The following is an 11744-nucleotide window of genomic DNA, read 5'->3' on the forward strand; positions in this document are numbered from 1 at the left end:
CTGTAACAGTACATTTTACTAGCCTTACTCCCGTTTACTATAAAGCTGTTAGTAATCTGGGATGATCCTCAACCTCTTTCCCCTAGTTAATACCTACTTAACCTTTAGATTTCAGCTGAAATGTCACTTACTCAGACAAGCTTTCTCAGATCTCCCTGAAGAGGTCAGTCTCATTTTTATGTGTGCAGTGAAGAATCTAGTCTTGCCCTAAGAGAGGCCTGACCTTTGCCCTTGGCTCCTAGGAGGTGATCTCTAAGCTCTTGAGAAGCCATGCCTCCTCACAAAAGTGTCTTCGTTTACCTGGGGGCTGTGGGCCACGCAGATAGTCTCACGGTGTGACTTAGGGTGGGTTCTGGGTCGACAGTATCATCTCAGTCTCCAGGGTGGCTGGAGACTGAGGGCCAATAAAAACTCGGTACCAAGAATCGGCTGAGATGGCCTGAGTGGCAGCACTCTGCACACTCACACATCACTGCCACTCAAGTTACAGCGCTGGCTTTGACTCCCCTGGGCGAAGACCACGCGCAGCTTTCCTGCACTCCGCCCTGCGTGTCTCTTCCCTTGGCTGAATTTAATCTGTGTCCTTTCACTGTAACGAACTATGTGACTATAGCAGATTTTGGTGAGGTCTATGAGTTTTTCTAATAAATTACAGAACCTGAGGGTGGTCTTGGGTACTCCCCAAACTTGCAAGTATCAGAAGTCAGGGTGGTTTGTGGTACCCAAGACTCTGTAGTTGGTGTCCGAAGGGAGGGTAGTCTTAATAGATTATTTTTGAACTTCACAATACGGTTCTCATTTCACTCCATGCAGCACTTATTGCCACTGTAATTTTGTATTTCACTGATTAATACCAATCTCCTCCACTAAGCTCTAAACACCCTTGAGGAGAGGGCTCCTGACTGTTTATCATTCCCCAAGCACCTGGCACAGTGTCTGACACATTGCAGACACTCAATCATTCTTTCCTGAAAGACTGAACAGGTGGAGTCACAAACCTAGTACCAATGACCTAAAGCAATAAGTCAGACAGACCTTAGCTTTCTCATCTGTGAAACAGTAACAAGACAACAATGTTTTGCAGAGAAGCATTACCAAAAGGGTCATTCCTGGATCCTTATACACAAATTGTAACTACCAGAAGACACCTTTTCTAGATATTTTGTTAATCAATGATCCACACATATGCACACTTCCAATTAGAGCATATGATTAGCATAAGACAGGCAGTATTACCTCTCTAAAATGATGCAATTCCATCCATAAATACCAAAACTATGTATTTAGTTAATCTGTATGACATTATCACAAATAAATATAATTTTAATTAAATGTTTTAAATATCTGAAAATATTCCTCAGAGTCCAGAGACCCTGGATTGGAAATCTTTACTATAAGCTCTTGAAGCCTAGAACCAAGGATTATATATTTATGTAATATATACTATAAAATTTCTAGCACAGGTTCATAGGAGGCATACACTAAAAAGACTGATAGATATTACTGTTGAATTACTGATCAGTTTAATAGAAACTGTTGGCATAATATAGTATAAAAAAATACAATATAATTGGGAAATTACTAGTCTGGCATATTAATAAACATGGCAGGAATAATGTAATACAAATAAAACATTAAATTATAGTAAGGTAGAAATGTAATACAGAACTAGAAAAGTATCAAGAGACTCTAGAAATTATAAATTCATACTCCAGTATCATTTTTTTTCTTTGTAGAGTACTTTCTTATACCTTAAAAATACCTAGGCCTCTGTAAGTCAGTCATTGTTAGTGTCTTAGTGAATCCTAGTGTTCTTTAACTGTAATATTCTCTCTACATTTATCAGATACCTACTATGTGTCAGGGATTATACATGAAAACTCCTGGGTTTACAATTTAGTAAGGAAGAAATATAATTAAATACACACACAAATATATATGGAAAAAACCTTGAAAAACATAAACTGTTTTAAGTGGTTATCTCTGGAGCAGGGATTATAATGGACTTTTATTTTCTACATTGTACATTTATAATGCTTACATTTTATATCATGGGTATAGATTCTTATATACCATAAAAAAAATGTCTTTAAAAGGAGAAAAATCACCTGAAGGACCAAACTATCTGTCCCCTACTTTTTCTCTACTACCTAGATTTTGAAAATCACAAGCAGTGATTATAATTATTATAGTACAATGATAAATATTAAAATTTATAAATGGATTATTTGTGTTAGAGAAATAATTAGAATCTCAAAATGTTTATCATTAAGAAATTTAGTTAAATAAATTATAGGACGCTTATACTAAGAATACTTTTAAAAGAGGTGGTGTTGTGATATGGTTAAGAGTGTGGACTTCAAGGCAACAGTGCCTGGGTTTGCACCCAGCTCTCCCACTGACTAGCTACATAACTTGGGCAAGTTTCTTAACCTCTCTGGGACTCAAGTTTCCACATCTGTGAAATGACGAGGAACCTGTAAAACCACATAGGGTCATTGTGAGGATCAGTTACTACAAATAAATTAATACTAAAAAATAATACATATAAAAGTACCTGATAAGCCTTCAATATGTTAGCTAATACTGTTATGTGCACTGAAAGTCAAACTTTTATCATTAAGTGAAGAAAGATGCAAAATATTTTGCACAACAGTCTAACTTCAGAAAAAAAAAAAGATAATAAGAATGTGTTAACAAGTGAATAGAAAATGTGGGAGGCAGTATGGCAGGTGGAACCACCAACCTGGGCTTTAGACCTAGGTTTAAATTCTGGATCCACCATGCACTAGCTGTGTGACCTCAGGCAAGTAAGTTAATTTTCCTAGGCCTCAATTTCTTCATCTGTGAAATGAGGGTAACACCTCATAAGGCCGTTGCAAGGGTCAAATAAATAATATATCTAAAGCACAATATCTGGCACACAACAAACATTGTAAATGTGGGCTGTTGTTGGTACTGCTATGGTGATAGTTGTTACCAGTAAGAAGACACATGCCTGCCTTATCCACCATTACATCCCTAGGACCTAAAACAATGCCCAGCACAAAGGAGGTGCTCAACAACTACTCGTTGATTAAATGAATGAGTCAAACTGTTAGAAGGGGTTAGTAGACATGGGTGTGGGAGCACAGGGATATTCACTCATCACTATATATTTCTGTAACTTAAGATAATTTAAGTACACAATGATAAAATAATGTTTTCCAAAACCTTGAAGTAAAGCAAAAAACCTCTAATTTCTCTAAAAACACTCAATTTTTAAAAGTTGGGGGGGGAAATGGAAAGAAGTAATAAAATAAGAGAAAAAGGAAAAACAAGTTACTAAATGGAATAGTAAACGTTTGATTTAAAGGGCAGTAATGAGAATTAGCAGTTTTATTGTTTCCACCTTCCTAAAGGTTAATGAGATTATCTTAAGCAATTTTTTGAGTCTCAGAAATAAGTGCAATTTTCAAACAAATGCGATCATATTTAGCTTAGATTTTATACATTAATCAAACCTCTTTCATCATTCTCTTTTTCAGCTTTTCCAAACAATGGACTCCAAAATATGGAGGCATCTAATAACGCTGGTTAAACGTTTCACTGTATACTCCAGAACAGCAGTTCTCAAAGTGGGGTCCATGTACCCCTGGGAATTCCTAAGACCCTTTTCAAGGGGTTTGTGAGCTCAAAATTGTTCCCATAATAATTCCAAAACAGTTTTTGCTTTTTCCCCCTGCTTTCTTATTTACACTGTAGCACAACAGCAATCGAGGGTAAAACTGCTGGTATTTTAGCATATACCTAGGCAGTGGCATTAAACTGTTTCACTGACACACATGCTTAATTTAAAAAATTAACAAAACAAAAACCAGTTTTAGTGAAGAATGTCTTTGATAAAGCAGTAAAATTTTTATTATATTTTGACCTCAGAGTACAAGTGGTTGAGTGAAACAGGTGGTACAAATAAAGCACTTCAGCTGCAAACCAAAACATGCCAGTTGATTCCATGAAAGGCATTATTAGTGCAATTGTTTGAACTGTCAGCTAAGTTGGCTGCTTTTTTCTTGGAATATCATTTTTTACTTGCAAGGACATACAGCAGACAAATACGGCTGTTCAGACAGTATCTGGCAGATATTTTCTTGAAAATGAGTGAAATGAGTCTATCACCTATCACTTCAAGGAAAACATCTGATAGTATTTGTTGTCCTTCATAAAATTTGAATTCTCAAGTGAAAATTAGAATTTTGTAAGATTCAGATCCATAGATCCACCACTGTGAGTTTAAAAGTTTCAGGATACTTATCAATTCTTCTAATGATACAGATGCTGATATTAACAAATGTGACTTGTTGATAACATATATAATCATGTGTCAACATTTAGAAAATCTGCCTAAGTCGGTAAATTTTCAAAATGACCAATGCACAATGTTATAAGATCCTCCAAGAGTAAAAGATCCTTTTGAAGAGCAAGATAAACCAAAGGATTTTTATATATCAAAGTACAAAGTTCATTAATATGATCTCAGATTTCACACTGCAACCAATCTTTAGGAGAGGAACATTTCTGGAGTTTTGATATAATATCAAAGAATATCCATAATTTCCTGGAAAAGAAATTAAAATACTTCTCCCTCTCCAACTACACATATGTGTGAGACTAAATCATATACTTCAACCAAAAACAAAACAAAATGAAAACATTGCAACAGACTGAATAAAGAAGCTGATAGGAGAATCCACTGTGTGCTTAATATTAAGCCAGATATTAAAGATATTTACAAAAATGTAAAATAATGCACTCATCTCACTACTCTTTTGCTTTGGTAAAGATATTTATGCTTCATTTAAAAAATACATTATCATTAACATGTAATGAATTTATTGTTACTTTTAAAGCAATTAATAAATATTTTAAATGTCTCAGTTTTAATGTCTAAATGATAAATACTAATAAATATAACCCATATAAACAGAAGGTCTTTGGGGATCTCAATAATTTTTAAGAACGTGAAGGAGTCCTAGGACTGAGAAGTTTGAGAACTGCGACACTAGAGACACAGGTGGAAGAGTCCTGTTTGTAAGAGGGTTGCTCTTGAGACTCCACAGTATCCAAGGACCATACCTGCTTGGCAAAAAATATCGTGTCAAGTCTGGAGTCCTGAACCACAGAGCCTGCTGGTTCTTCTCCTGGCTGCCACTTGAAAAGAAAAATCAACCCATGAACTGGCCTACAAAACAAAAAAATACAAATTAGTGACACCAAACCTTGCTTCTTTTAACACACTGTCAATATGTTAAGTTTTGGTCATTTACTTAACAAATACAATGCAAATGAAGTAAATTTGAGACATTTTTGAAAGATTTCTATTGCTGTTCATAGTTACTAGAATGTTGCCCAAGACACGGCTAACAAAACTTAAAAAAAATACATCAATTAAAATGCAATTATAATGAAAGGAATAATCTCAAATCTGTGCATTATTCAATTCTACCTTATATCACCTCACTTAAAAACAGAAAGAACATAGCAAAACTAGAAGAAGCTATTAACCCTAGACTGCATTCTGATATACATGAATAAAGTTCACATAGGATGTTTACAGATAAATGGCTGCTAGCATAAATACTAAGAAATATAGGACGTCACCTCCATATAATTATTGGATGCATGAGCAACCGTCACACTACAGTATGACTGGATGTTGCATCTCACACATAATGAAATCATCACCTCCCCAAAGAAACGGTTGTTGCCCACAAACTGTTAAATCACCACTTTAGGATTCTCTCCAGTCTATCTTTCACCACTGCCTTCCATGCAACAAAAATCTTTCCTATCCCTTAAAGACAGGTCAAATGATGCATCTTTAATTAACCTTCCCTGATCATCCAGCCAGAATTTCTCTCTTATTCCATCTAAAATGACTGCACTCTTTGTGGGGAAGAAGAAGATAGGGGGGAGGGAACTGTCTCCTTACTATAAAAAACATATCCCTACAGTCCCCATTCCAGGACCTAAGAATGCTCCCCACAGTGAAAACTCCCTAGCCCTCCATTTGCAATCCAGAGTCAATGCTTGAAGGTTGGGGGTTAAGGAGAGGCCCAGAGAAATCAGGACAGAGTAAGAGGAAGGTACTTCCTGGCATCAATATTTGGAATCTGAACTGTACCTCCCCAAGAAGCAATGTAATAATGTATAAAAAAAAGTTCTGGGACTTCCCTGGTGGCGCAGTGGTTGAGAGTCCACCTGCCAATGCAGGGGACACGGGTTGGAGCCCTGGTCCGGGAAGATCCCACATGCCGCGGAGCAACTAAGTCCGTGCACCACAACTACTGAGCCTGCGCTCTAGAGCCCATGAGCCACAACTACTGATCCCACGCACCTAGAGCCCGTGCTCTGCAACAAGAGAAGCCACTGCAATAAGAAGCCCACGCACCGCAACGAAGGGTGGCCCCGGCTCGCCGCAACTAGAGAAAGCCTGCGTGCAGCATGAAGACCCAACACAGCCAAAAATAAATTAATTTTTTTTTTAAGTTTTGAATTACTATTAATATACATTATCTGTCAAATACAGTTTTGTAGACTGGCCTATTATTCATGTGTTTTATGTTAAAATGCGTTCCATGTTCTAACAGTATTGATCTATAAGTGAAAGTTGTAAAAAAATCAACCTATCAGTACTTTGTTGATATGGAATTACAGAGACTTAGTTTTGAATGCCTTGCAAATTACTTATCTATGAGCCTCAGGTCCTTGGTTATAAAATGGGAATAATACCTACCTCACACAGTTGAAAAAAATCTTAAAGGAGATAATGTGTTCAGCCTAAGGTAACCCAAGTAAAATAAACTCATGAAAGTTTGCTTAAGTATAGACATATTACTTTTAACATAAGTAAAAACACACTTACTTTAATTTTTCAAAATTCTCAGGCTCTAAACTCCATATTTCTTCTACTTGGGCTCCTCGGCAACCTGAAATAAGAAATTATTTCTTCAGAAGACAAAATAACTCATTTTTTTTCCTTCGCCACTAAATAAAATATTAACTGAAAGAAAAGCACATTTGGGGGCGATAAGACATGACAAATTAAAATGGTAGAACTGATAAAGCTCACAGCCAAATCCTAGTCCTACCTTTACTATTTCCTAATTATTACAGTGGGAGTATATTCCTTTGACAACTTTAAAAAGTTTCAAGATTTATTTTCACTGGACACCACCCCATGGCTCCTTCTCAGTCTCTCTCAATCTCTGGCTCCTCTTCTCCACTCCCTTCACTCAGCTGCTATGTTTCCACAGCTCTGCCCGCAGCCCCCTTTTTTCCTTACTGTACACTTTATTTTTAAAGTGGTAATAGGGGCATCCCTGGTGGCACAGTGGCTGAGAATCCGCCTGCCAATGCAGGGGACACGGGTTCGAGCCCTGGTCCGGGAAGATCCCACATGCCGCAGAACAACTAAGCTCGTGTGCCACAACTACTGAGCCTGCGCTATAGAGCCCACGAGCCACAACTACTGAAGCCTGCGGGCCTAGAGCCCGTGCTCCGCAACAAAGAAGCCACCGCAATGAGAGCCCGTGCACCACAACAAAGAGTAGCCCCCGCTTGCTGCAACTAGAGAAAGCCCACGCACAGCAACAAAGACCCAACGCAGCCAAAAATAAATAATAAAATAAATAAAAAAATAAAGTGGTAATAAATAGCTACCACTTAACAGTGAATTTCAGAACACTATTTAGTTCTGACCCTTTTCCTAAATTCCAATTCTATACTTTAAAAATTTAATTTAGGGCTTCCCTGGTGGCGCAGTGGTTGAGAGTCCGCCTGCCGATGCAGGGGACACGGGTTCGTGCCCCGGTCCAGGAAGATCCCACATGCTGCGGAGCAGCTGGGCCTGTGAGCCATGGCTGCTGAGCCTGCACGTCCGGAGCCTGTGCTCCGCAACGGGAGAGGCCACAGCAGTGAGAGGCCCGCATACCAAAAAAAAAAAAAAAAAAAAAAAAAAAAAATGTAATTTAATATCAACCACATCAGAGTCCCCCAAATATGTTCTTCTTCTACAACAGTGGTTCTCAACCAGGATGATGTTTTTTATGCCTCTGCACCCCCGACCCCCGCCAGGGAACATCTCAAAATGTCTGAAGACATTTTTACTGTCCCTACTGTCACTTGGGGGGTGGGGAGGTAGCATCTAGTAGGTAGAGGCCAGAGATACTGAACATCCTACATTACACAGAATAGCCCCTGACAACAGAGAATTATCTGCCCCAAAGTGTCAAGACAAAATGAATTATCAGGCCCAAAGTGTCTAATCCCTGCAAGACAAGGCAAGAGTACCAAGGTCGGGAACTGTGCTCTAGTAGTTCATATGGTGGTAATGGTGTACTGGTTAAGAGCCTGGCCTCCAAACTGCCAAGGTTTGAACCATGGCTCCTCCATTTACCGGCTATATGACCACTGAACCTCTCTGTTCCCCATACTCATAGAGCTGTTGTGAGAAATAAATGAGATAACTTACTATCTCATAAGGTAATTTATTATGCATGAGATACATTTAATACAATGCCTCGGCAAAATGTCAGGTAGCATTATGATCACAACAGAAAAAAACAGCCGTATTTACCAGAAACTGCAATGTGTAAACTGCTCTGAATGCATTTTCTCTAATCCCTGCAAGGAAAGTATTATATGGAAGAGGCTTAGGGATGTTAGGTGTCTTATCTAAATTCACTACAACTAATATATGCCAAAAAGTTAATTAAAACCCATGTCTGGTTCCAAAGTCTGGGCACTTTCTATCGTTCCAGATTATTTTCAAGTGAGTGCTGGAGAAGCCTTTAGATCACATGCAAAAATCTGTGGTTTAAAAAAAAAAATACTGGACCAACCAACTATGTGACTTTGGGCATTCATACCATTCAGTACCTCAATTTGCTCTGCTCAGCAAATATCTATTAGCTCCCACCCAAGCATTAAAGATACAGGTACCAGGAGAGTTACTTCATTATTTGTAGTAGAGAAGAACTAGAAACAACCTGAATGTCTAGAACAGGTTGCTAGACGTCCACATACATTATGTTGGGAAAAATGCTTGTTTAAGTGTGAACCTATATTTATACGTGTTATCAAGAAAGGGCACAAAAGAACACTAATGCACTTAACACTGGTTATGCTATTGGAAATCAACTGTAAAAAGGCCAAACGTTAAAACATTGCACATATCATACAAAAACACAACAAAAGTCACTGAATTAAAAGAGCCCCAAAATCTTTTGCAAAGGTATAATTTCAAGTGGTGACACTGTTTAAATAACCTTATGTTAGACACATACATATCTCTGTGTAAGGAAAACATAGTACTTAACTGTTAGCATCTATCTCCTTATATACATTCAATTCTAATAATCCCCCTATGTACATTCAATTTCAAATAATGCATGGTATAATGGAAAGAGAAATAAGCAATGATTCAAGAGAACTGGGTTGTAATTCTAGCACTGCCTTTAAGTTCTTTACCTTGAGTGAGAACACGTCTTTGAGCCTCACTTTCCTCATGTTTAAAACAAGAATACTACCTGCTTCATCCAATCCACACAATTCTTGTGAGGTATACGTTCTCAAATACCAAACACAAAGAATCACCATGCTGATTCCTCTATTTTAGTAAAAAGTTGAGTGGGGTGGGGGGTAGCCTTTAAAAAGTTAATGATTCACTGGTATTTAACAAATACATTCAGCCCTCTGTATCCAACGGGTTCTGGGTCCGCGGATTCAACCAACCGCAGGTTGAAAGTATGTGCCAAGCATGGTATTAGGCCCTAACAAGGACAGGAAATAATAAACTATTTTAACAATGCTTAAGAACTTCAACCTAGTAGGAAATAAGCTCATATAACTCAAAGACTGTGCAGTCTGCATATTTTGCATATAAAAGGTACACGGGATGCGTTATGGAAGTTAAGAGGTAGCCAACTATCCTTGCAGATCATAAAAAACTTTAATGTATAGTTAAACTGGGGGACTTCCCTGGCAGTCCAGTGGTTAAGACTCCCTGCTTCCAATGCAAGGGGCTCGGGTTTGAACCCTAGTCAGGGAATTAAGAACCCACATGCCGTGCGGCCAAAAAAATTAAATAAATAAATAAATAATTTAAAAATAGTTGAACTGGGTCTTAAATAGGATGACCAAATAATCTGTCATTCAAACCAGAACACTGCTTTTATTAAATTGATTTTACTTAATAGGACATTAAATAAATTTTTAAATTGAAATGTTTTAAAATATTTATATCTTGACTAACACATTTGTATTATAGTACTGGTGGCTCCATAAAACAGTCTATTCAAAAACCAATTCTAAAAATAATTTTCTTAACAATATACCTGGAGTCTTTCTCCCCAAGAAAAATACTCTTGGGGAGTATTTTTATAGCCTACATATAAGGCTATACTGTTTATTTATTACCTCTTGAGTGAACTTTGGTAATTTGTGTCTTTAAAGGCATTTGGACATGTCATCCAAGTTGTCAAATTTATTTGCATAAATATTAAAATATTCACTTATCCTTTTAATATCTGTAGAATCTGGGACTTCCCTGGTGGTGCAGTGGTTAAGAATCCGCCTGCCAACGCAGGGGACATGGGTTCGATCCCTGGTCCGGGAAGATCCCACGTGCCACGGAGCAACTAAGCCCGTAAGCCACAACTACTGAGCCTATGATCTAGAGCCCATGAGCCACAACTACTGAGCCCATGTGCCACAACTACTGAAGTCCTCACGTCCAGAGCCAGTTCTCTGCAACAAGAGAAGCCACTGCAATGAGAAGCCTGTGCACTGCAACAAAGAGTAGCCCCCGCTCGCCGCAACTAGAGAAAGCCCACAGGCAGCAAAGAAGACCCAATCCAGCCAAAAAATAACTATTTAATTTTTTTAAAAAATCTGTAGAATCTGTAGTGATGTCATCTCTCTTATTCCTGATATTGGTCATTTGTCTCCTCTCTTTCTTCTGATCAGTCTGACTACAGGTTTATGCATTTTATTGATCTTTGAGAAACCAGCTTTTGGTTTCATTGACTTTCTCCACTATTTTTCTCTTTTCTGTTTTACTAATTTCAACTCTGATCTCTATTACTTCCTTTTATCTGCTTACTTTAGGTTTAATTTACTCATCTTCTTCTAGTTTCTTGAAGGGAAAGCTGAGGTCACTGATTTGTTGTAGTAAATCTAGTCCCTGTTACTCTATCTTGGCTGGAAGCAGAAATATACAGCCTCTATTTTTAATTAGTAGACTATCCTAGTTTGCTTTGCTGCATTTATGAATTATGTATGCATTGTATCAATTAAAAGTATAGTTCTACTCCAACAGTTTCTTAATTTAATAAGAACTTTGTTTTACCATGACGTTATATTCCACCAAAAATTTTATTTAATATATTCACTGAACTCACAAATAATTTCCCCTTCAATGAAGAAACTTAAATCTACAATAGCATTCATAATACAATAAGATGTTTCACTTTTGAAAGAATAAATTTCCAAAGGTTTTTTTTTTTTTTTTTTGCAGTACGCAGGCCTCTCACTGTTGTGGCCTCTCCCGTTGGGGAGCACAGGCTCCGGACGCTCAGGGTCAGCAGCCATGGCTCACGGGCCCAGCCACTCCGCGGCATGTGGGATCTTCCTGGACCGGGGCACGAACCCGTGTCCCCTGCATCGGACTCTCAACCACTGCGCCACCAGGGAAGCCCCTAAAG

At 38.0% G+C, this 11744-nt stretch overlaps 1 protein-coding gene across 5 annotated transcripts in view; it reads right to left on the minus strand.

Moving 5' to 3' along the window:
- The window catches only part of UCHL5 (ubiquitin C-terminal hydrolase L5), a 47768-nt gene that overhangs the window by 33695 nt on the left and 2329 nt on the right, over positions 1-11744 (minus strand). For all 5 annotated transcript variants that reach the window (XM_032621688.1, XM_032621706.1, XM_032621700.1 and 2 more), the window contains exons 2-3: positions 6905-6968; positions 5116-5221 (exon numbers count right to left, since the gene is read on the minus strand). In XM_032621688.1, the coding sequence (XP_032477579.1) occupies positions 5116-5221; positions 6905-6968 (170 nt within the window). The remainder of the gene's footprint in view (positions 1-5115; positions 5222-6904; positions 6969-11744) is intronic.

This window comes from Phocoena sinus, chromosome 1 (assembly GCF_008692025.1).
Source record: "Phocoena sinus isolate mPhoSin1 chromosome 1, mPhoSin1.pri, whole genome shotgun sequence".
NCBI lineage: Eukaryota > Metazoa > Chordata > Mammalia > Artiodactyla > Phocoenidae > Phocoena > Phocoena sinus.